General features: G+C 38.8%; 1 protein-coding gene across 10 annotated transcripts in view; it reads left to right on the forward strand.

The window, feature by feature from the left end:
• Nucleotides 1-24,427, forward strand: part of FBXW7 (F-box and WD repeat domain containing 7) — a 217,328-nt gene extending 192,901 nt beyond the window's left edge. For 7 of the 10 annotated variants that reach the window (XR_002346727.1, XM_021101507.1, XM_021101505.1 and 4 more), the window contains 8 exons: nucleotides 5,236-5,370; nucleotides 11,513-11,636; nucleotides 13,648-13,784; nucleotides 14,823-14,936; nucleotides 16,213-16,394; nucleotides 18,606-18,831; nucleotides 20,958-21,168; nucleotides 22,485-24,427. Coding sequence is in view for 9 of the 10 variants with exons in the window: in XM_021101507.1 (XP_020957166.1) it covers nucleotides 5,236-5,370; nucleotides 11,513-11,636; nucleotides 13,648-13,784; nucleotides 14,823-14,936; nucleotides 16,213-16,394; nucleotides 18,606-18,831; nucleotides 20,958-21,168; nucleotides 22,485-22,753 (1,398 nt within the window). In the remaining variant the exon portion in view is untranslated. The remainder of the gene's footprint in view (nucleotides 1-5,235; nucleotides 5,371-11,512; nucleotides 11,637-13,647; nucleotides 13,785-14,822; nucleotides 14,937-16,212; nucleotides 16,395-18,605; nucleotides 18,832-20,957; nucleotides 21,169-22,484) is intronic. The other 3 variants (XM_021101502.1, XM_021101503.1, XM_021101509.1) reach the window with 3 other exon arrangements.

The following is a 25,224-nucleotide window of genomic DNA, read 5'->3' on the forward strand; positions in this document are numbered from 1 at the left end:
AAAAATAAAATTTTTAAAATAAAAATTTTTTGAATTAAGAAAAAATTTTTAAATAAAATTTTTTAAATAAAAATATTTTAGAATGTTTCTAACATTCTGCTTTGGTGCAAAGTCGAATCCGACTGAGTCTTGGTTTCTTCACAAAACAAAACCCTGAATCCTATTCCTTGAGTCTAATTTTGATGAAAGTTGAAGTCCACAGTTAGAATAGACCCAGAATAGAATGGGAGACAGTAACTGCTTCAGTCCTGGAACTGTTCAAACAGACTAGGTAACCACCTTCTGAAGGCACTAGAGAAGTAGGTTCTTTACCACTTGAAACTCAGGTGCTGTGTTGCCCTGAGTCATAGAACGTCTATCTGAATGGGATGGGGAAGATGATCCAGACTGCTAACCACTGCTGGCTTGTGGATCAGCTGCATCAGGGGTGATGAGTTGGTAGTTTATAACATAGACTGTCCTCAGCCCCACCTTGACCGCTGAATCAGACTCTTTGATGGTGGGTTGGATCTTGGGAACCACTGGTCTGGCCAAACCTCTCATTTTACAGGTGGGGGCTCTGAAATGAAGGCTAATTAAGGGGTCTCCACAGTGAGTGAGTTACTGGTGAACCTAGGCTCCTGATTAGAGTTCAGTGCTGCTTCTCCTCTTCTCTACTACCTATATTCTCTAATTACCTAAAACAAAATACCACTTTCATGGGGGAATTTTCAGGTTTGCATTTGCAATTTTGTCCACAAGTTAAATTTTGTTTATCTTGATCCTTTCTGCATTTGGAATGTTTTTCCTGTCCCCTTTGATATGTTCCCACATAACTTTACCCTGAAGGACCAAAGAAAAATGCCATTTTCTTTTCCAGAACAGCTCCTTTTCAGAGCAGAAATAAAATAGCTATTATCAGAATTTCCAACACTTTCTCAGGTAAAGAAACTAAGGCCTGCAGAAATAAATTATAACATAATTAGTGGCAGTATCTCCTCCAAAAGTTGGGTTTCCTGATCCCCAATTCAGTATTCTTTCCACGAGTCCTCATTAAAGATTGGTGTGGGATGTTATTTTATTTTAATATAGTCATTAACTGCCAAGTTTTCAAGTAAATAATACTAAACCATGCGTGTATACAAAATTGGGAACTAGTCTTGGAACCAGACTAAGCAGCAAGTCCTAGTGATAGCCTCAAATATAAAGAATAGAAACTCTCTAGAAAGAATTTTGAGATGGTGCAGTATTTCCTGACTCTGTGGAAATACATTCATTTATTCAACAAATATTTACTGAACATCTGTCAGTTGGTAGGCTATAATGTGGATCTGGGATACAGTAGTGAACAAAATGGCCAGAAAACCCTTTCGGGGAGGAACATAAATTTCGGTAGGAGAGGGATGGGGTTGGGAGATTTCAAACTGGTTGGCAATTTTAGAAAAGTTGCCCAGAGAAGATCTCGGTGCATGAAACAGAGGAAGCAAAGCACGTGAGTGTCTAGGGAAAGAATGGTCCAGGGATCAGCAAGCAAAAAGCGCCTAAAGCAGAGCACCGTGGGTGTGTTGGAAGCACAGAAAGAACATCTGTAGCTAAAGTGAACGAGGGAAAGGAGTAGGACATTAGAACCTTGTAGGCCAACCTGAAAGCTTTGGTTTTCACTTTCAGTGAAGTGGGAAACCCTTGGAGGGTTCTAAGCAGAAGAGTGAGTGACTTTTATTTAGCACTGTCACTCTGACTATTTGGTGGAGAACAGAACTAGGAGGGCAGAGGTGGGAAGCTGGGAGACCGGGTGAGAGGTTATGGGAGTAATCCAGGTGGGAGATCCTAGTAACTTAGACCAGTATCATAACAGATTCTGGATCTGTTCTTAGTGTTAAGGCCTTAAGCCACTGATGGATCAGAACTATCTGGTGGTGAGAGGGAGGGAACTGGGGATGACTCCAGAGTCTGGGGCCTGAACAAACTACTGTCATAAGAGTTAACATTTTACTGAAGTAGCGACGATTGTGCACATGCATATTTGAAGAGAAAGGTGATGGACCCAGTAAGTTTCTATTACATACCCAAGAGTACATGTGGTAAAAGCACGTATGCAGATCTGGAGTTGAGAGAAGAAACCCGGACTGGCAAGAGGAAAGCTAGTGCCTGTGTGGTCCAGACCTTTGTTGGAACCATCTAAGAGATGTGATTTTAAGTCATTAGACTGTTGAATATGCACGGTCAGTGAAAACAGTCTCATTTACTTTGTACTTTACAGCTCATGTTACTAATTTTTGTCAGTGGTATACTTTTCAGTAAAATGTCACAAAATACCATCTGCTGAATGTATGTATAATTCAAATTGAAATATGATTTAAATGTTACTTATTTATTTATTTTTTTGCTTCTTAGGGCTGCATCCACGGCATATGGCAGTTCTCAGGCTAGGGGTTGAATGAGCTGCAGCTGCCGGCCTACAGGCCTACACCACAGCTACAGCAGCGCCAGATCTGAGCCCCTTCTTCAGCCTACACCACAGCTCACAGCAACGGCAGATCTTTAACCCACCGAGCGAGGCCAGGGATCAAACCCGCATCCTCGTGGATCTTCGTTGGGTTCATTACTGATGAGCAACAATGGGAACTCCAATTTGAGTTTTATTTAACTTGTTAAATATTATTTTAAAACAAAATAAAAATGTTGTTTAAAGCCTTAGGAGCATTTTGCTATCCGGACGTAATTTTAATCATGGACTTTACCTTAAATATATAGAAATTTCTGACAAAGTCTCTAACATCTACCTAAGATCTGAATTGGTTATTTATATTCTCTTCTGGCTTTTTTCATTCTATACCCCAGTCCCTAAAACCCTTGATAAAAGGGTTTTTTTTAATATATTAGCAGTTATATACCATATATTGATACTGTTTTTCTATTCCTTTTTAAAAACAGTAATAATATGTTAACCTAAAAAGAACAAAGCATTAAGCATTTATAGTATATTACCTTAAATTGGAAATATTTATAGTAGCCATTAGTGTAATTACTATGTATAAATTATATAGAGTAGTAATGTAATGAAAGATATTTTTCACTATCTTTTTGCCATAGAAGATCACATCTTTATTTCTGTATCAAAAATTTAACCATAAACATTTCCAAAAGTAGGAGTTCCTGTTGTGGCTCAGTGGTTAATGAATCTGACTAGGAACCATGAGGTTGCAGGTTCGATCCCTGGCCTTGCTCAGTGGGTTAAGGATCTGGCGTTGCTGTGAGCTGTGGTGTAGGTCGCAGACGCGACTCAGATCCCTCGTTGCTGTGGCTGAGGCATTGGCCAGCGGTTACAGCTCCAGTTCAACCCCTAGCCTGAGAACCTCCATATGCTGTCAGTGCAGCTATAGAAAAAGACCAAAAAAAAAAAAAAAAAAAAAAAAAAAAAAATTCCAAGAGTATTTTTAAGGCTGGCATTCATGTATGCAAAGGAGATTAAGAAGTTTGCATTAAAATTATTCTATCAAGTGGCTAAATTAAAGCTGCATTTTAATTAAGTCAGCATAGTTTTCCATCACCCAAAATGGTCATGTCCTTATACCAGTGTCCATGAATCCTTAAATGTCCATGAAGAGGAACAACATATTATAAAAACCTATCTCAAATCCTGTGAGGAATGTAAATCAATAAATCAGAGTTTATAGTATTGTTACCAAGTCAGACACGAGTGGGGATTGATCAGTGTACATTCTGAACCAGAATTTGAATCTATGTGAGGGAAGCGGAGTGAAGTAAACTTTAAATTAACTGCTTTTAATTGGTTATGTGTGTGCATATACACATATATGAACATTTTTCATTTCTATATATAAATCCTCACTGTAACCCAAAAGGATGCATGGCGGGTACTCAAGGATGCTCTGGGTATGTGTACATGTCAAAGTGAAAAGAAGGGTCACAGCTTATTAGAGCCTCTGTCTCCTCATATTTGGTGGTAAAATGAGATATTTGCCAGGGTTTTTATGATGATTAAGTGAGATAATGTTTGTGACATTATTATACAGTTTGTGACTATGAAAGTACTCCGGAAATGTTAGGTAATATTACTGAAGTCTATACTTTATGATAGGAAAGAAGAGATGAGTTTCCTTGTAGATTCTGAAGGGGTGTATATTTTAAGAAATACTCTAAAAAGTATTCTAAATAAGGCTTCCAGTATCCTCAGTATATCTCAGTTTTCAATTACTATCTATTTCACATGTTAACAAAATCCAAGTTCCTAGTTGGAGTAAGAAATGGAATGTCAAAAATCCAGATCTTTCTAGCTCTAAACCTCAACTATTGTTCTCTCTTCTCCCACTTCCAAAACGGACTGAATGATTCACAGAAGTACTCCATCGGTCTGCTCAAGGATGTTTTTTGACTTAAGTGTTTCAAGATTATTTATATTTTACTTGATTATTGTGGGGGAAAGTCCTACTTAACATTTTTAAATGAATCATGTAGCTTTTTGCTTTTTCCTTTTAAGAATCATGGCATTTCTGTCCAGTGTTCCTTATTGGGAAAAAAAATTTCAAACAATCCCCTTGGTATAGTTTATAGTTATGTTTTCCAGGTATAATTATGAGTTTTTGGTTTTCCATAATGTATACTTTATTTCTTACCCTCTGTTATTTTAGCCTTTGTTCATATTTTAATTTTACTATTAAGTCAGCTACCATTTTCTGTTGTTTGCTATTTTTTATCTGAAATAATTTTCACATAAAAGCCCTTTTAATTTGTCAGATGTACGGTCTATCCAGTTATTATTTTTTTCTCTAAATGATGCTGCCATGGTCCTCTCAATTGAGTGCCTTCCTAAAATCATCTAGTTTTATGGTGCCCACTGGGAAGAAGATAGAGAAAGGAAAATCACCTGCCGAAATTCTCTATTTACTCAGTAGCCCAAACTGATGTTTCTGAATAAAATTGTGGTTTCTCAGCCAGTATCTTGGTCCTCTTTGAACATATAACAATTGTAATAAGTAACAAATAACAATTATAATAAATTCAACACAAAAATATTTTTCTGTCAAAACCATGATTTTTTTTAAAGTTTTTTACAAAATGAAGATAGCCAGAAACTTGATGAAACTAAATGATTATCACTTCATTGCCTTCTGGAGAAAATGCCACTATGAACAGCCACTTTTTATGTTGTGTGTTGATATGGATTTTCCTCTATGAGTATATAATTTGAGATGCTTATTGAAATAATAAAAATGTATAATTCCTCTTTGATAGAGCTGGAGTGGACCAGAGAAATTGCTTGCTTTAGATGAACTTATCGATAGTTGTGAACCAACCCAAGTGAAACATATGATGCAAGTGATAGCACCCCAGTTTCAACGGGACTTCATTTCCTTGCTCCCTAAAGAGGTAAGGATTATCAGTTATCTTCCTTGTTGGTGCTACTGGAAAATATAAATCAGTAGCCACCACCTTTAGACATCATCGTGCTAATCACGGTATTCGGTATTATCACTTTAACACTCTTAATTAATCCGAAAGGGGGCTGTAAATGATAAGCTGCCATGACTTAATATAATTTTCGGATTAAAATATACTTACATACTAAGTGTCTTCTTTCCCCCTATGTAATAACTCATATGTGAGACTAAGTTATTGAGTTTCATATTTATTTGATTGTTTCTTTACCAGAATTTTTTCCCGGGTTATTTGAAGTCTAACTTTAGTCATCTTGGTATGTTCAGTATAATAGTAGATTTTTAAAAATTCTAGTCTTATTAAAATAGCAATCTTTGTGTCTTACTCTGTTGTTTGTTTTTCTAAGTTCCTTTAAAACTAATTGTTTTATGATTCTAGGGGTTGTAGTTCTCTGTTACTTAAATTATGTAATTATTTTGAAGTATGTAGAATTCCACGTGTATTATCTTTTTCTGTTAATTACCTCCCTTCCCTCCCCATAACACACACGCATGTAATCAGATATCTCCCATTCTTTTAGAATTATTAATGCCCATTTTTAATATCTTCATTTGGAATAAAGAATTTTTGATTTTTTAATCATAAATTGATTATGAGCATATGAACATTCTTGACTGTATAATTCAGACATAGTTTAGATTTTTTTTTTTTGGTCCTTTTAGGGCCGCACCCACAGCATATGGAGGTTCCCAGGCTAGGGGTTGAATCGGAGCTACAGCTGCCAGCCTACACCACAGCCACAGCAACTCAGGATCTGAGCTGCGTCTGTGACCTACACCACAGCTCATGGCAACTCTGGATCATTTAACCCACTGAGCGAGGCCAGGGATTGAACCTGCGTCCTCATGGATACTAGTCAGGTTCATTACTGCTGAGCCACGATGGGAACTCCAGTTTAGATGTTCTTTAATTGATGTTACAGGTTTTCATTTTTGTCAGCAAATTATGTAACATTAAATAATCAATGTTACCATGATTTATATTTTCACGAATTATGTATGTACCACTTATTATAGGTCAGCTAAGAAGACCTAATATACCATTTATATTCATATAAATGATTCGTATAAAGATGAATATATGAAATGTGGACTGATCCTATGTTAATAATTTAGGCTTTGTTCTAGATCATCTACTATGTCACAATGCTTTTCCTGGTGTTTACTTACAAAATAAGGGGAATGCTATTGATCACAAGTCTCCCATGTGAGATTTTGTCACGGTTTCTGAGATTAATAAGTAAATGTTGGTAAAGAGCTTTGAGATCTGTTCAAAGGAATTATAAGGAAGTTATAAGTCCATTTCCTGACTCGAAGGTATAATGTTTTAAATAATGATATCACCTAGTCTCCAACAAGATGTTCATTTCCTTAAGGACTTAAATCTATACCATTATTTCTCCACATATAAAATAAAGCATTTTTCAAAATAGAATTTTTTTTCTCTCAATTGAAGAAAGGTGGAAACATAGCTGACATGCTAAGCCAGAGTAACTCATTCTCCTATCTAGTAACACTTCTTTTCCTTTGAGCAATCTTTAAAGGAATACTTAATCCAAGAACATCTTTCCTGCGTTTACTCTGGTTATTGATAATTTGTGCTTAATTCTTAGATTCGTAAAAATAGATTCAAATTCTTATGCTTTTAAATCACATTTGTGTGTGTGTGTGTTAAGAAGCTGCAATGGAAATCCAAACAAAGCAAAACCAAGCCAAAACAAAAACCTTACAATCCTTAGAGATAAGAGGACAAACTACACTAAGAAAAAAATCTATATTTTAACAAAAATACTATCTTCTAAAATAAGGAAGATATGAAGCGAAACTACAAAGAGTATATCAAAGGTGAATAAATTCACTTTCAGTCAAATACTTATAAAAGTGCTTCCTATTATTAACATCCTTCTGGAAGCAGAGAGAGCTTATGACACTTCTATAAGCCAAATCTATTCAAAGGGTTTGGTTTTAGAAGAGCCAGCAAGAATTTAAAAAAAAAAAAAAATTAGGACAATGTCATTTAAAAATCACTCCAAAGAAGCAACATTTCAGGAAAAAGAAATTTTATTCACTTTGCTTTTTCCTGGAGTTATGCTTAGTTTCATTAACCATGATGAAACCATCTTATTAGTATCCAATGTGAAATTATTATTGGGACTATCTATAATGTTCTTAGGACATTCCGAATGGTATCTGGAAAAAAAAAAAAAAAACTCCTTTTCTCATCAGTTTTTTTTTGTTGTTGTCATTCACTAGTTCAATCCACTGAACTATAACAATTCTGAGAAAGTATTAACTACTTTTAAAAAATAATATGGTGGTTTTTATAAAAGTAATTGAGAAAAACAAAAAATAGCAGCAACTCCTTGAAATGAAAGTTTGAGCAAAAGGAAAAGGTAATAGTCTGAAATAAATTGTCAAGGTAAGAGCTTTGGTCTTATGGAAGTAGTTCTTAGGAAGAATTAGTAATATAGATTTTGCCATTAGGATGAATGAATAGAAACTGCATTAGCTAAACCACCTGACTTGGCTACAAGAAACCTGTAGCCCCCTGCTGTGGTGTTGTAGAGCCTAGTTTGTGATGATGCCCACTCTCCATCTCTTATAAGGAACCCTCTGTCACAGAAACCTTGTTTCCTTTGAGGAGCTGGTATACTTCCCCATGACACACACCAAGAATTGTGTAACTAATTGCTGTTTGCTTTTTGCCTGGTCCTCTAATTACAAAATCGTGTAACATAATGTTGCTTGCATATTTGTGCTCTACTTTTTCTCTAGTTTAAACCTTCTCTGATTTATACTTTTCCTGGTTCTGATTTTCTTATTTGTATTTTTCGATTTTGCTATGTGGCATTTTCTGTAATACCAAGAGGTTTTGGTGGAACAAACAGTTAATAAGTTGAAGTTCATGGTTGAGTTAGGGCCTTTGCTGTTTTAAGGGAATGGGCGCCAGTTACCTACAGAGTTAGCACTTCAACTTCCTTTGGCACCTGCATGTTTCTTTACGTTTCTGTTTAATGCATGAAGACACTGGACTAGATGATCTTTTAATAGCCAATAATGAGGGAAATGTTACCTGTGATTTGGGGATAAGCCTTTGAAATCTAAGTCACTTTGGGTTTATCTCTTAGCATTTAGGATCCATTGAAAGTATCAACAAATGCCCTGATTTCTACTTCAGCTGAATAGTTAAGCAAAGAATGGACTTTTTCATATGGCCATTCTAAATATCTTAAGCATTAACTAGCATCTCTTTTCCACAAAGATGACTTTCTGTCTGATGATTTCTGTGTTAGACATCAATTTTAGAGTTCCCTGATGGCCTATCAATTAAGGATCTGGTTTTGTCACTGCTATGCTTCGGGTCATTGCCGTGGTGTGGGTTTGAACCCTGGCCCGAGAATGTCTGCATGCCATGGGCACGGCCAAAAAATATAGCAGTTTCACATAGACGATTAATAGTATGGTGTTAATACTTTACTATTATACCAACACTAAGCAAACTTGCCCAGGCTTTGATTGATTATTTCAAAATTAAGTGGCTTATGGAGTATCTATTAAAAAAATACATTATTGGAGTTCCCGTTGTGGCTCAGTGATTAACGAATCCAACTAGGAACCATGAGGTTGCAGGTTCGATCCCTGGCCTTGCTCAGTGGGTTAAGGATCCAGCTTTGTCGTGAGCTGTGGTGTAGGTCGCAGACGCGGCTCGGATCCCGTGTTGCTGTGGCTCTGATGTAGGCCGGCAGCTACAGCTCCGATTAGACCCCTAGCCTGGGAACCTCCATATGCCGAGGGTGCGGCCCTAGAAAAGGCAAAAAGACCCCCCCCCCAAGAAAAAATACATTGTTGACTTATGTATGTATGTGTATATTTGTGTATGTGTATGTAGGTATGAATACACATATATAAATTATGGAATATAGTTATGCCTTCATATTTTAAATGACTCAGATTCTGTGTATGATACTGAACTTTTTTTCTGGTAGACCAAAAATAATTATTCCACAAAAAGTTTTTCGCTGTCATTTGTTAAGCAGTATTAAAGTAGTATTAAAATGAATACTGACTGGTGGGAGTACTTTCTGTATGGAATGTACTCAATAAGTGATTAATGATGAACTGTGTACATACAAAGTCATTGGGAAAACAATTTATATTATGGAATTCCTATTTAGCATCAAAACATAATTCAGATTATGTTTTTATTCCCTATATGACCCTAGGACCTTTAAATGATAGTTTGTTTTCACTTTATAGCTCTGTTTAGATCATTCTGTCCTAATATCATAATTTACAGTTTTATGTAATTTGTGATGCTAATTGAATGAGCATAGTCAGAAGCTGTCATTCCCCTTTTACTTCTCTTTCCTTTTACTTATTTGAATTGACTGTACACACTGGGAAAAAAATTGATGGTTTGCAAGTATTAGAAATAAAATTTTTAAATCAGTGATGTACCAAAGCCCTAACTCTAATAGACAATTCTGTCTGGTCCATGGAGAAAAATCCCTGTAAGCAATATAAAGGGATTTGAACCCACTTACTTTTATATATCTATAGAGCAGTTTCTTAAGTGTTCCCTTTTGTCATTTACAGTGTAAATGACAGGGTGTAAATGTTTGGAAGGTTCATCATTGTGATATAATAAGTACTTTGATATGATAAAGAACTGTTAATTATATATAACTATCCAAAGCAATCTGAAATCATGCTTTGGAATAGAATAGATAGAAATCTCATTTCTTTATTTTTTTCTTTATTACTCAATGAATTTATCACACCTGTAGTTGTACAGTGATCATCACAATCCAATTTCAGAGGATTTCCATCCCACATCCCAAGCACATCCCCCCACCCCCAAACTGTCTCCTTTGGAGACCATGAAGTTTTTTAATGTCTGTGAGTCAGCATCTGTTCTGCGAAGAAGTTCAGTCTGTCCTTTTTTCAGATTCCACATGTCAGTGATAGCATTTGATGTTGGCGTCTCATTGTATTGCTGACTTCACTTAGCATGATAATTTCTTGGTCCATCCATGTTGCTAAAAATGCTGGTATTTCGTTCCTTTTAATGGCTGAGTAATATTCCATTGTGTATATATGTACCACATCTTCTTGATCCACTCCTCTGTTGATGGACATTTAGGTTGTTTCCATGTCTTGGCTATTGCAAATAGTGCTGCAATGAACATCAGACTACATGTGTCTTTGTGAGTCATGGTTTTCTCTGGATAGATGCTCAGGAGTGGGATTGCTGGAAGAAATCTCATTTCTCAACTTAAATGAAATATTGTAGTGAGGACAGGAAAAGACAAATTTTAAACAACCAATGAAGTAAATAGTAATAAATTACTTATATATAAATAAATAGTAGAATTCTTGAGTTGAGGCTCACAGAGCAAAGGCAAGAGAAGAGGCAGAGAGGTTTAATAAGTATTCCTTGGAGTTCCCATCATGGCACAGTAGTTAACGAATCCGACTAGGAACCATGAGGTTGCGGGTTTGATCCCTGGCCTTGCTCAGTGGGTTAAGGATCTGGTGTTGCCGTGAGCTGTGGTGTAGGTTGCAGACGTGGCTCGAATCCCGAGTTGCTGTGGCTCTGGCATAGTCTGGGGTAGGCTGGCAGCTGTAACTCCAATTTGACCCCTAGCTTGGGAATCTCCATATGCCACAGGAACGGCCCAAGAAATGGCAAAAAGACCAAAAAAAAAAAAAAAAAGTATCCTTAAAGCGGTGAGGAGTTAGTGAAGTTTATAAAAACCAACACTTTGTTCTTAAATCTGGCATATATTAGAAGGTATTACTTTTTATAATTTTAGAAATTAGAATGTTGAGGTATATTACATTTATCTATAAGTACTTCATCCTTAGAGAATGACTAACTTATTTTTCATAATTAAAAAAAGATGCAAGTTTTGTTGGGGGATTTTTTTTGGCCATAGCCATGGCATGTGGAAGTTCTCAGGCCAGGGATCAAACCCAAGCCACAGCAGTGACAAGGCCGCTTCCCTTAACCCACTGAGCCACCAGGGAACTCCACAGAGATACAAGGTATGCAGCACTTTTTCTTTCCACAGCTGGCACTTTATGTGCTTTCATTCCTGGAACCCAAAGACCTGCTACAGGCTGCTCAGACGTGTCGCTACTGGAGGATTCTGGCTGAAGACAACCTTCTCTGGAGAGAAAAATGCAAAGAAGAGGGTAAGATTCAAAATCACATAGAGGAAATGTCTGTAGTTCAAAAAAGCAAGTGATTCTGAAAACAAACAAAAAAAATAAGTTTTATGTGCCCATAGACTAAAGTGGTAGGTAAGTTAAAAGAGAACTTTGGCAGCCTGTCAAAGAATCAAGATTGCGTCTTCATTTGTATTGACCTGCTTCTGTAACATCCACAGGTTATTCCACACATTCACATGAGCCAGATCTTGCTTCTAACCCCTTTGATGAGCACTGTAACTGTTAGTAAATATATCAGACCTGTTTCCCAGTCTCCAGTAGAACTAAACTATGAGAAAGTCAAGATGAGGATGACTTAAAGAGAATCCCAAAGTTAAATTAGCAATTATATACACAGATATCTGTATTCTATTCATGCCCTCCACAAGTACTTATTGAACCCCTCTTATATGCTATATATTCTTATATCCTGGGGATATAATGATAAACTCCCATTTTCTTCCCAGCATGGAGCTTGTGTTCAGAGCCTGGCGGGCGGGGGGGAATACTCTTTCTGGTTTTTGTTTTTGTTTTTTGTCTTTTTCTCTTTTTAGGGCCACACCCACAGCATATGGAGGTTCTCAGGCTAGGGGTCTAAAGTGAGCGGTAGCCGCTGGCCTATACCACAGCCACAGCCACTGCAACACCAGATCCAAGCCGTGTCTGCAACCTCATGGTTCCTAGTTGGATTTGTCTCCTCTGCACCACGACGGGAACTCCAAAATCCCCTTTCTTAGTAAAGGCATCGATATCATCCATATTAATTTAAGAAAGGTCTTTTTTTTTTTTTTTCCGGCAGGCATCTAGAAAAATATTTTTGAAAAAATTCTGGAAAAATATTATTTGTTTTTGGCAAGCCAAATTTTTAAGAAAGAACCATAGACCATAAGACAGAGAGGCTATGGGTTACCTTCTCCTTCACGGAGGTTGCAGTTGAGTGGCAAGCACCGGTGGTTAGTGAAGCCTAGAGGTGAGGATACTTGTTTTCTGATCCTGCCTCTGCCCTGTCTGTGGCTTCGACCAATCAGTGACATCTTCTCAAGTATATATAAAGTGGGATTAACCATCTCATAGAATCATTATTTTAATGACTCTTTAAAATGGTGATAATTTATACATAAAACAGGATGTATCTCTTGAACCATTTTTAAGTGTACCGTTCAATAGCATAAAGTACATTCCTCTTGTCGTGCTTCCATCACCACCATCCATCTCTAGAACTTTTCGTCTTACCCCGCTGAGATGCTGCCCATGTAACGGTGACTCCCTATCCCTCTCCATACCCCGCTCCAGCCAGCCCTGGCAACCACCGTTTTGTTTTCGGCCTGTGGATTTGACTCCTCTAGGTACCACATATTAGTGGAATCATGCAGTGTTCGTCTTTTTGTGACTGTCTTATGTCACTTAGCGTGATGTCTTCACGGTTCATCCAGATGTGTCGGAGTATCTGCCCTTTCTTTAAGGCTAAATAACATTCCATTGTATATATCAACCACATCTTTTTCTCCATTTATCCATCGACAGACACTTGTGTTTCTCCCACCTCTTGGCTGTTGTAAAGAATGCTGCCGTGAACATGGGTATACAAAAGCCTCTGCAGATCCCTGGTTTCAGTTCTTTTGGGTGTTTGTCCAAAAGTGGAATTGCTGGATCATATGGGGTGATTTTAGGCTTAATTTATTTTTGAAGAACCGCCATACTCTTTTCCATAGCAGCTGCATCATTTTATATTCCCACAAGCATTACACAAGGGTTCCAATTTCTGCACATCCTCCCCAACGTTTCATAGAATTATTTTGAGAGAGAAATGAAGCAGTCGGTATGAAGCATGCCATACGGAATGCAAACTTCATTGTTTTGTAATGCCAGCGTTAGAAATTAGACAGTGTTCTGCATTTCAGGGGTTTTGAGCATAGGGGAAAATGAGCTACATTATAAAATTGTAATTTGTATTTTTGGTGAAGGCAGTAATACACTGACAATTTTTAAATTTTAGGTATTGACGAACCACTGCATATCAAGAGAAGAAAAGTAATAAAACCAGGTTTCATACACAGTCCATGGAAAAGTGCCTACATCAGACAGCACAGAATTGATACTAACTGGAGGCGAGGAGAACTCAAATCTCCTAAGGTAACTGAACTCTCACACGATGTAACAGAAACCATTAATCAGTGTTAGTACTCAGTGTACTTACTCTTCCATTTCTTGGCAAGCAGTATAACGTGACAACTCATCTCCTGTGGAAAGAAAACAATATATTTTAAAATAACTGAAAATGTAACTGACAGTATTCCTCCTTGCTAATTTCTCTAGTCTGACAAATGATTATACTTGAATAAAAGATGAGTTAACTTGCGTGTTCTATTACGTGTAAACGAAAATTTCCAAATATCCTGTTGAATTTTGTTATATACATACTACCTAAGAATTTGCTCCCTCTCTGACCACATAATCCAGGCATGATTTTTTTTTGAGTAATACCCATGTTTGAGGAGGTGACTTTTGTGTGTTTTAATTTTATACATTTAAGCATAATTCTGATTTTCTGCCTTATACCATTTCAAGTATGTAAAGAATGGCAGGGGAGTTCTCTGGTGGTGCAGCAGGTTAAGGATCTGGTGTTGTCCCTGCTGTGGCTCGAGTGTCATCCCTGGGAACTTCTGCCTCGAGCATGACTGAAAGGGGGAAAAAAAATAGAATGGCAAAAATCCTTGAAACACTTAGCTCTATTTTTTCAATTGGAAAAAGGAAATTTGGGGAGACATTTCCTATTAGTATGTATATATATTTTTGGTTAAAGTTGAAAAAAGTTGATAATTACTATCTTTCTAGTTAGTAGGTACTTTGGTGTTTGACAAGTTACATTCTTTTGGTTTGAACAATAGGTGATTATAAAATACATTTGTGTTTGAACCACCTTTATGAGGTCTTGACTGAATGAAATTTTAGTAGTTGATGCCTCAAGTATAAATAATAGAATATGGAAACAGTAAAATGCTTAATACTTAATTCCTCTGCCAGGAAGGATGCTTTATATTTTTTTATAAATTTTAGTTTTAGAAAGACTACATATTACTGCTGCTATTGGTGGCCTCATTTTTCTTTTCACCAGTATTTTAAGAACTCTGATCGAGTAACGTGTTCCTGATAGGCGCATCTGTGTTGTAGGTGCTGAAAGGGCATGATGATCACGTGATCACATGCTTACAGTTTTGTGGGAACCGAATCGTTAGTGGCTCTGATGACAACACTTTAAAAGTCTGGTCGGCAGTCACAGGCAAAGTAAGTTGACTTCTTTCTACCCTTCGTAAAGTCACCATTTTGTGTACATCTTTGCAAGGATCAGCCACTGGAAGGAAGACAAGGATTCATTTCATTTTTGACTCTAGCTTATTTTGATAGGAGATATCAGAGCTTCTAATTTAGCTTTTTCCTTGGCATGAAAATGATGTTTCTCATGATAGGGATGTCATTAGTTTCTTCTTCATCTAAATAGTTTGTCTATCTTTGTGACTTAGCTATTTTAAGATTTTATAGATGTGCTTTTTTTTTTTTTTTTTTTTGGCTTAATGTTTCCTGCTTTTATTATCTCCTTCCTTTTTAATCTTTTTCAAAAATATGATTGAGGAATTTTTTTCTTGTAAACTGCTTTAATAGCCTACCTATAGTTTAAAAGTTAAATAAATCATGCTAATTTTGACTTACCTCAGATCCTATAACATAGAAGTTAAGCAGCCTAGTTAGTTAAATAGGAATTTGATGGGAAAAAAAAAGGCAGCCCAGGCAATCAGTTTCATTGCATACAATATTATACTCTAATGCCTCTCTACTGAATATTTATTTTTATCTGTCCAATGGAAAATATTTTCTTGAATTAAGTAATTGACTACCTAAAAAGTAATAGAAGAAAGAGTGTGTGGGAGGTGGAATCTGTCATTTCAGTGTTGCATAGCATGCTTATTTGGGGGCAAGAATCTTCTATTTAGAAGAATAGTTATTCCAAGTCAGATGTTAAAAACTTTTAAAACAGCTTCATATTTCCATAGTGTAATATTAGTTTTGGATTTATTTCAGGGTTTTAATGTCTGTCTTTACTTGTCTAGAAGTACCTTGCCTGGTTCCTAGCTACTGCCTTGGGGCAGATTCAGATGAAATGTGGTATGTAGCCACACCCAACACTGTTGGCGTTCTTTCATTGAATCCATTCCCATGGAAGAAACCAAGCTGCAATTTTAGTATTATTTTATCCAAGAGGCCAGGCTAGAGCTGTCATACTTTAGCAAGAAAGGTTTCCTTTCAACATACTTGATCCTCAGTTGTGTGTGTGTGTATGTATGTGTGTGTGTGTGTGCGTGTGTGTAATCTGCAATGCTGGTGAATAAACAAAGCAATAAATAGTGATGGGATCCTCTTATATTGATGTGAAACATTACTTTCTAATACGCCAAACATTCCAACTGAGTTAGTGACTTTACTCCAGATTTTAACGACCTGCTGAGATGTTATTTAAACTGGTTTTCTTTCTACCCAAAAGTAATCACCTTAAGTGTTTTTCCAGTGTCTGAGGACATTAGTGGGACACACAGGTGGAGTGTGGTCATCACAGATGAGAGACAATATCATCATTAGTGGATCGACAGACCGGACTCTCAAAGTGTGGAACGCGGAGACGGGAGAATGCATACACACCTTGTATGGACATACTTCCACTGTGCGTTGTATGCACCTCCATGAAAAGAGGTGAGGGAACACCCTGCCGGTTGGGAAGTTTTCCTCTGTTACTTGTGAACCTGGAGCCTTTTGTGTAGCGTTCCGTCGTATTACTGTGTCTAATAGACAGTGATAACGTGCTCTTAAATTAGATGTTAATTAGTCAACTTCAGATGTTCTCTGCCAGGAAAACCATGGTGTCTTGCCTTAAAATCGGGCAGTTGCTTTACGCTTCCTTCCTCATTTAACAGTGTTCTTGGCCTTCCCCTTGAACCTCTCTATTCTCTAATCTTGACTAATACCTTACTTAATTTTTCTAAATCTTGGATGATGCATCATCATAAAAAAAAAAAAAAAATTGGACGGAGCGTATATTTCTGGAAGTAGGACAAATTCAGTTATTCAGTCTTCAAGCCTCTGAGTCTTTACTTACCCACCTGCCCTGCCCCGACTCGGTCATAAACTGGGTCGTCTCAGGCAGAAACCGAGGCCTGTGGGATTAACTTATTCTCCTTACCTATCACCCAAACTATGGACATAGCGTTCAGACTCTTACACAGAACCTCCTCTAATTACCGTCGTATCACTGCTGACCGAATTAACAAAGAAACCCTCAATCCGGTTTCCAAAATAGTTTCAGCCGAACCAGACCGCTTGCCTTTTTCTTCTCAGCACCTTCGCTGTTGCTTTTATCTCCTCCTGCAAAGCTTCCCTGTGCAAGTCCCTTCTGTCTCCTGTTCGTATGCATGGTACTCCTGTTAAACAGATGTGATTTCTGTCCCATTTGTCGGAAGAGGTCTCTCTGAAGGGTCCTTAGAGTGAAGCCACTCCAGTCGTCACCGTTAATTCTGTCCGTAGCATCTTCCTTATTAAGAACCATTACATTAAGCAGATTTCACTCTAGATTTGTAATATGTGAAGAAAAGTACCTTTTCACATGTAATTTGAATCTGCTCTGAACAGTGCACGCTGCTGTTAAAACTGGGGGGATTGGTATCCAGAGACCTTGCATTTCAGTTGCCAGTAGTTTCTGACTTCAGTCTCTCAGTGCTTCCATTTTCTACTCTTCCAAACCTGGAAACTCTTTACCTATTTGGAATGATGTAAATTCGCCTGAGTTTTCAGCTTGCCTTTGTAATCCAAAGGTAACTGGAGTATTTCTATCAGTCTGGTTCTCAGAAGAGTATCAGTTTAATAATGTTGGGATGATTTTTAAGGGATTTCTGTTGCCTCTACCTACGTTTCTTCTGTAATCTGTATATCTTTTTTTTTTTTTACCATTTCTTGGGCCGCTCTCGTGGCATATGGAGGTTCCCAGGCTAGGGGTCTAATCGGAGCTATAGTCACTGGCCTACGTCAGAGCCACAGCAATGTGGGATCCGAGCCGCATCTGCAACCTACACCACAGCTCATGGCAACGCCGTCAACCCACTGAGCAAGGGCAGAGATTGAACCCGCAACCTCATGGTTCCTAGTCGGATTCGTTAACCACTGCACCACGACGGGAACTCCTGTAATCTGTATATCTTAATGCTTTCCCTGGCCTATTGACTAGTTTTAAATATAAGCATAAAAGCAGCCTTTGTTTGAGGATATGTTGAAGACTGGTTAATTTGACCAGAGTATGTGGTGTAAAGCACATATCTTTAGCTTTTTAAATGCCAAATTCCGATGTGTTTTGTTGAAATTTTTCCCTGATCGCAAAGGAAGTATGTGTTCATTATTAAAATTTGGGGACATGGCAGAAAGAATAAAGAAAATGTCAATTTTTCAGACAACTACCACCCATTAACATTTTACGCATGTTGCCCACCTCAGCATTTTATTTCTAACATCAAGATCTGCTTGTATGTATTCAGAACTGGCTGCTTCTGCTACTCCTGCTGCTGTTTATTTACTTTCTCTGACTTCTTTTTCCTCTTCTTCCTCTTTGTCTTTGCTAATTACAGTACAGTCATTTTCACACTGTTCCATGGGACCCTAAGCTGCTCCTGGAGCCCTCAAGCAGTGGGGGAACCCAACAGGCAGGAGTCTAGGCTTTCCAACTGCCTGTCCCCACCAGAGTCACTCAGCCTGTAGAGGTTTATATAGCAAGGTTGGTTTTATCTAGCGTGTGTTCCTTTTGAACGCAAGTGTTGCTGCTTAAAAAAGGAGAAAAGTTTTCATCCCCCCTGACTTCATATATCCGGTTTTCCCGTGTTATTAAAATGCTGCTGCCTTCTTTTCCGTTTCTCCCTGCAGAGTTGTTAGTGGTTCTCGCGATGCCACTCTTAGGGTTTGGGATATTGAGACAGGCCAGTGTTTACACGTTTTGATGGGTCACGTGGCAGCGGTCCGCTGTGTCCAGTACGACGGCAGGAGGGTTGTGAGCGGAGCGTATGACTTCATGGTGAAAGTGTGGGACCCCGAGACGGAGACCTGCCTGCACACGTTGCAGGGGCACACCAACAGGGTCTACTCGTTACAGGTAGGAGACCCACCTCCCGCTCCTGAGTGCCTAGTGATGCGGCGGCAGCTTGCCTCACCTTGATGGCCACTGCACGCTGCTGGTCCAGTACAGCCCAGAAAAAGCCCAGTTGAATTATTCTCTTTACCTTTACCTTAACATTGGCAGGAAAAAGCAGACATTTTGAGATGACTGAAATGATTTGTTTCCATTTTTCCATGATTCATTTCCTTCTAAAACACAAATATTTTGTCTTGGAACCTGAGCCTTTGGGGCCCTAAATTTTGCTGTATTAATTAATGGGTACATAGTCTCACAGGAGAATAACGTGGATTTTAATAAACTCCTTAGCAGAGGATTAATTTGGCCAAAAGCTGCCCTTTTTGCCTTGATAGCTGGAAGTTGATGGACCTTGTAATTGCCACTCCATTCAGGGCAGAAGCAGAGCTTTCTGCTCAGAGCTGTGCTACCATCACAGGGCCGCTGGTTTGTAGTCATGAGGAAGTAAATTTAATGAAACTGATTTTTGATTTTGTTTTCATTTGAACCTGATATCCCAGAATAGATTGCCATATTTTGCCATAAATAACTAGATGCATAGCAAGCTTAGCAAATGGGTCTTGTTTCAGGTCCTAAAAGACAAAACTTTCAGTTCAAAAATATAGCTGACCCTTGAACATCATGGGACTCAGGGGCGCCGACCTCACCCCCACCTACCCTCAACTGCAGTCGGATACCCTTACGCAACTTTACACCTGGCCCTCGGTATCTGCACGTCCGCATCCAAGAATCCAAGTAATCTCCAATTGTGTAGTCTTGTAGTAGGTGTTTAGTGAAAGAAATTTGAGTGTAAGCATGGACCTTTGCAGTTCAAACTCAACTTGTTCAAGCAAGGGTCAGCTGTGTTACCTATTCCTTACATGTAGTTTCTTTACCAGTTACTACCCATTAGTGATCAGCAAATTCATCTGTAGTCCCAAGGCTCACAGTTCTTTTCTTGGGGTATTTGTGTCTTAACTGTTGGATTACTATCTATGTCACGAAATATTGACATATAGTAAAGATATCTGTTAACTTAGAAAAGTTTATGAATTTGGAGGAGAGGGAATAGGCTGCAATTGTGTTTATGTTTTGTGATATGCTCAGACCCATAATGAATAAAATAATCTCATTTAAATAAACTATTAGATTGAGAAAAGAGGTAGCAACATTATTATAGATCTGGGAACGGGTAGGTATTTATCGACCTGGGGTATAGCTGGGAAGCTGGAGAAGAGGTACTATATATACTTTGGTTTTGTTATCAGAATGCCACTTCTAATTCTAAACATTATTATCTGGCGTTGGGTTCTTATAAATGGAATTTTTATTTGACATACAGCTTTTAATGGAACTTACTTTTAAATATCATGAAAGTTATCTCTAGCCCTTTTCTGCCTTAGGGGCTGTTGATAAGCACACCCTGTATCATAAGCCACATCAGTAGCTTCAGCTTCCTATTGGGAAATAAAACTCAAAGAGCAATCATCGCAGTGTGGCCAGATGATGGGAATATATGTTCATTTTAGGTGTTTGTTTTTTTTTTTTTTAATATTGTTTTTGCATCTAGTTTGAAGCCACTGGCTGGAAAAAAAAAAAAAGCATTTCTGGTTTGTTTGTTTGTTTTTTGGGGTTTTTTTTTTTTTTTTTTGGCTTTTTAGGGCTGAAAGTGCAGCATATGATAGCTCCCAGGTTAGGGGTCGAATTGAAGTTCCCAGGTTAGGGTTCTAATTGGAGCTATAGCTGCCGGCCTATACCACAGCCACAGCAATGCCAGATCCGAGCCGCATCTGCAACCTACAACCACAGCTCATGGCAATGCCGGATCCTTAACCCACTGATTGAGGCCAGGGCTCATGGATCCTAGTTGGGTTCATTGCCACTGAGCCCTAACAGGAATCCCAAAATGAGCATTTCTGATAGAAGCTTCTAAGAACTTGCTGGGTAGACTTGCTTGATTGCCTGTGCTTTATCCTAGTACCTCATTTTGTTCCTGGCATACGCTGTTTCTCACACTTCCTCCCCTCCCCTCCCCTTTTAGGATTAAGGTCAATAAATAATCTCAAGAGTACCTACCCTTGTGGTCTAGTAACCTGTGTCTGTTGCAGTTTGATGGCATCCATGTGGTGAGTGGATCTCTTGATACATCGATCCGAGTCTGGGATGTGGAGACTGGGAATTGCATTCACACCTTAACAGGACATCAGTCATTAACAAGCGGAATGGAACTCAAGGACAACATTCTTGTCTCTGGGAATGCAGATTCCACAGTTAAAATCTGGGATATCAAAACAGGACAATGTTTACAAACATTGCAAGGTAAATATTGCCTCCCCACCTTGACTTGTTCTCACTGAAGGGAGCCTGTCAGTCAGAAGAGAAATGGAGCGCTTCTTCTGTCACAGAAAGAATTAACCTCCTACAATATGGAAACTTCCTTGCGATAAGTTTATGAGCATTTCCATTCTGACTTGGCACAATGAGGCTACCCCGAGAAAGTGTTTTAAGTTGTGTTTTTAATATAAAATTGTTTAGTCACTTCTCAAATGTACATTAACTCTGCTTAGTCTTAATGTGGAATGAGATCTTGGCCACATCACAAGCAACGTACTCTTCATTTTTTGAATCATTATTTTATTTTATTTTATTTTTTGCTTTTTGGGGCCGCACACGTGGCAATGGGTTCCTAGGCCAGGGGTCTAATCGGAGCTAGAGCTGGTGACCGACACCACAGCCACAGCAACTCGGGATCTGAGCCTCGTCTATACCACCACTCACGGCAACGCCGGATTCCTAACACACTGAGTGAGGCCAGGGATCGAACCCACAACCTCATGGTTCCTAGTCGGATTCGTTTCCACTGTGCCAGAACAGGAACTCCTGAATCATTACTTTATTTTGAATTTGTAGTCCAATTTTAAAGAGCTGCCTTACTGAAAAAAAAAAAAAAAAAGAAAGAAATCATCTCTAATCTGTTAGAAAATTGCTTTGCCTCAGCTTAGACCTTTAACCATCTGCTTAAATAAGTTGGGAAGGAACCACAGTGCCTCCTAAACTGGAGAAGAAAACATGGGAAAGCCACTAATATTAAATGAGGCACAACAGGGTTAACTTCTTATATCACAATTAATTTCTTTTTATTGATCATAGCCCTTAAAATGGGGTTTTTGTCAAGGGGACCATCTGGTGGACTGTACTGCAGCTTTTTTGCTCATTGATTGTGTCTCTTTGTCAGAATTTTGGAGTAGTGTCCCTGAGGTTTTGCCTGTGACTGGTGGGCTACCTGTGGTGTAACACAGGTCTCAGGCTCAGTGTCTGCAGCTGGTCTGCCCACATCAGCCCCGAGAGCATCGCTCATTCCCACAGCCAGAAAACCAGATGCATGCCCAGTCTAGTCGCTAACCACGCTTCCTGGAAGACAGAACCCTCAGAAATTAATGTTTCAATTCCAGATAGCTCCCAGACTCTCTCACATCCCTGCTGATCCTCACATCCTCAGAACACCGTTTCTAGATGTGCATCATTTTACCTCTTTGATTGCTTGTGTATCCCAGTGTAGCTTCTGCACACGACAGAGTAACCAACCCATAGCCAGGGTTTCTCAGCAGTAATTGCATTCCTTTGGTTTTGCCTAGGTCCCAACAAGCATCAGAGTGCTGTGACCTGTTTACAGTTCAACAAGAACTTTGTCATTACCAGCTCAGATGACGGAACTGTAAAACTGTGGGACTTGAAAACGGGTGAATTTATTCGCAACCTAGTCACATTGGAGAGTGGGGGGAGCGGGGGAGTCGTGTGGCGGATCAGAGCCTCGAACACAAAGCTGGTGTGTGCAGTCGGTAGTCGCAATGGGACGGAAGAGACCAAGCTGCTGGTGCTGGACTTTGATGTGGACATGAAGTGACGCGCAGGAAGGACGGCATTGTCCAACGCCTAGGCGACGTACGTACTCCCTGCCCTTCCCCCTGCCAAAAAAAAAAGAAAAAAGAAAAAAAAAAAAAAGCAAAAAGAAAAGGAAAAGAAAAAAAATCCCTTGTTCTCAGTGGTGCAGGATGTTGGCTCGGGGCAACAGAGAGAAAAGACCTACAGACAGACTCGGAAAGAAAAGAGGAAGAGACGAGAAACCACAACTGACAAGAGAAGCTGTCATCTCGTCACGCAGAAGGCTTCACTTTGGACTGAGGGCAGCTTTGCAAAATGAGACGTTCTCAATCCACCCCGGTGCAATTATTTCTTTATTTTCTTCTCCAGTGGTCTTTGGGCAGCGTTCACGCCGAGACGTCCTTACAGATTCTGCTAGCCTGTTCTTCTACCACTGAGACCTGGAAAGAAGCTGCAATACCATCCACACAGTACCGGCGGACTTTCTGACTAGAGAGCATCTGCAACAAAAAGTCATTTTTCTGGAGTGGAAAAGCTAAAAAAGAAAAAAAAATTACTGTGAATTGTTTTTGTACAGTTATCATGAAAAGCTTTTTTTTTTTTTTTTTTTTTTTTTTGCCAACCATTGCCAATGTCAATCAATCACAGTATTAGCCTCTGTTAATCTCTTACTGCTTCCACATACACTCTTCAACGCCTATGTTGCTCAAAGGTGGCAAGTTGTCCTGGGTTCTGTGAGTCCCACGATGGATTTAATTCTTGATGCTGGTGCTAGAAGTAGGTCTTCAAATACGGGATCGTTGTCCCACCCTGTACTGTACTCCTAGTGGCCAAACTTATTTATGCTGCTACATGAAAGAAAGAAAAAAAAAGCAAATTATTTTTTTTTATTTTTTTTCTGCTGTGACGTTTTAGTCCCAGACTGAATTCCAAATTTGCTCTAGTTTGGTTACGGAAAAAAAAAAAAAAAAAGACTTTTTGCCACTGAAACTTGAACCATCTGTGCCTCTAAGAGGCTGAGCATGGGAGAGTTTCAGAAAATAAAGAGTGGAGTTTGCCTGCAAGTAAAGAATCGAGAGTGTGTGCAAAGCTTATTTTCTTTTATCTAGGCAAAAATTAAAACACATTCCTTGGAACAGAGCTGTTGCCGCCTGTTCTGCGGAGAAACTTCTTTTTTGAGGGCTTGTGGTGAATGGATGAACGTACACGATGAAACTGACAACATATTTTAAAAAAAGATATAAAACACAAAATGAAAATAAAGTTGCTGGTCAGTCTTAGTGTTTTACAGTATTGGGGAAAACAACTGTTACAGTTTTATTGCTCTGAGTAACTGACAAAGCAGAAACTATCCAGTTTTTGTAGTAAAGGCGTCACAAGCAAACAAGCGAAATGAATGAAAGAGATGGTTTGCCTCATTCTCCAAGAGCCACAACTCAAGCTGAACTGTGAAAGTGGTTTAACACTGTATCTTAGGTGATCTTTTTTTTTTTCCTCCTCCTGTTTATTTTTTTGTTTGTTTTATTTATAGTCTGATTTTAAAACAATCAGATTCAAGATGGTTAATTTTAGTTATGTAACAACCTGACATGATGGAGGAAACCAACCTTTAAAGGGATTGTGTCCATGGTTTGATTCACTTAGAAATTTTATTTTCTTATAACTTAAGTGCAATAAAATGTGTTTTTTCATGTTAGTATGCCTGTTTCTTCCACGGAGGTCGTAACACTTCATTATAAATACTCAGGAGTTTGTCTCCAATATTTGAAAGAGCAAAGCCCTGGTTTCCTTGCATCCCCTGGAGTGTGGACTAGAAATCGATGCTTCCAGGTCTGTTTTCTGCATCCAGACGGAGGAGGCTGGGCAGCAGGTGCAAACATTACAGGAAGATGCACCCCTCTGCTCTGCTGGGATGTTGAAGTCTAAAATCTGGTCCCTCAAAGAGCCACCAAACTTTTGTGGTAGTTACAAAGAGAATTCCCATCAAAAATTCACTTTTAAAACTTGACCACATATGGGGCATGCTAACCAGGAGCTTTCTGTGTACTCTCTCTGAAGCTGCCCCCCGTGCCTGAGAGGAGGCAGTGTTCTTTCCAGTTCAAAGATGAGACTGCAGCTCACTAGGGTCAGGTGTTGGATAACTGGCCGAGCACTGGGATTCTAACCTATGCCCTTTAAGGAGAAAAAAACCTAGAATTTTGACAGACTAACATAAGGTTTGGGGGGGAGAGAAAGGTCATTTTTAAAGGTATTTTCGGGCTCTTTGGTTGCCATTTTATTTAGTAAATCTAGTACTTTATAAAGTAAGTGAAAAAATGTGGTTCCGTCCTTCAGATTAGGTAGCCTCTGAAATAGGGTCCTCGCCACGGGTGTACCCACCGCACTCCCAGCCGTCCAAGCCTAGGTAAAGACTGAAAACACAAATGGGTGCTGCTTGGAGAGTAAATTTCCCCCAATCCTCAAGCGTGTGGTCTTAATCCCCAGGGCAGCAAT

The sequence above is a fragment of the Sus scrofa genome, chromosome 8 (assembly GCF_000003025.6).
Source record: "Sus scrofa isolate TJ Tabasco breed Duroc chromosome 8, Sscrofa11.1, whole genome shotgun sequence".
Lineage (NCBI taxonomy): Eukaryota > Metazoa > Chordata > Mammalia > Artiodactyla > Suidae > Sus > Sus scrofa.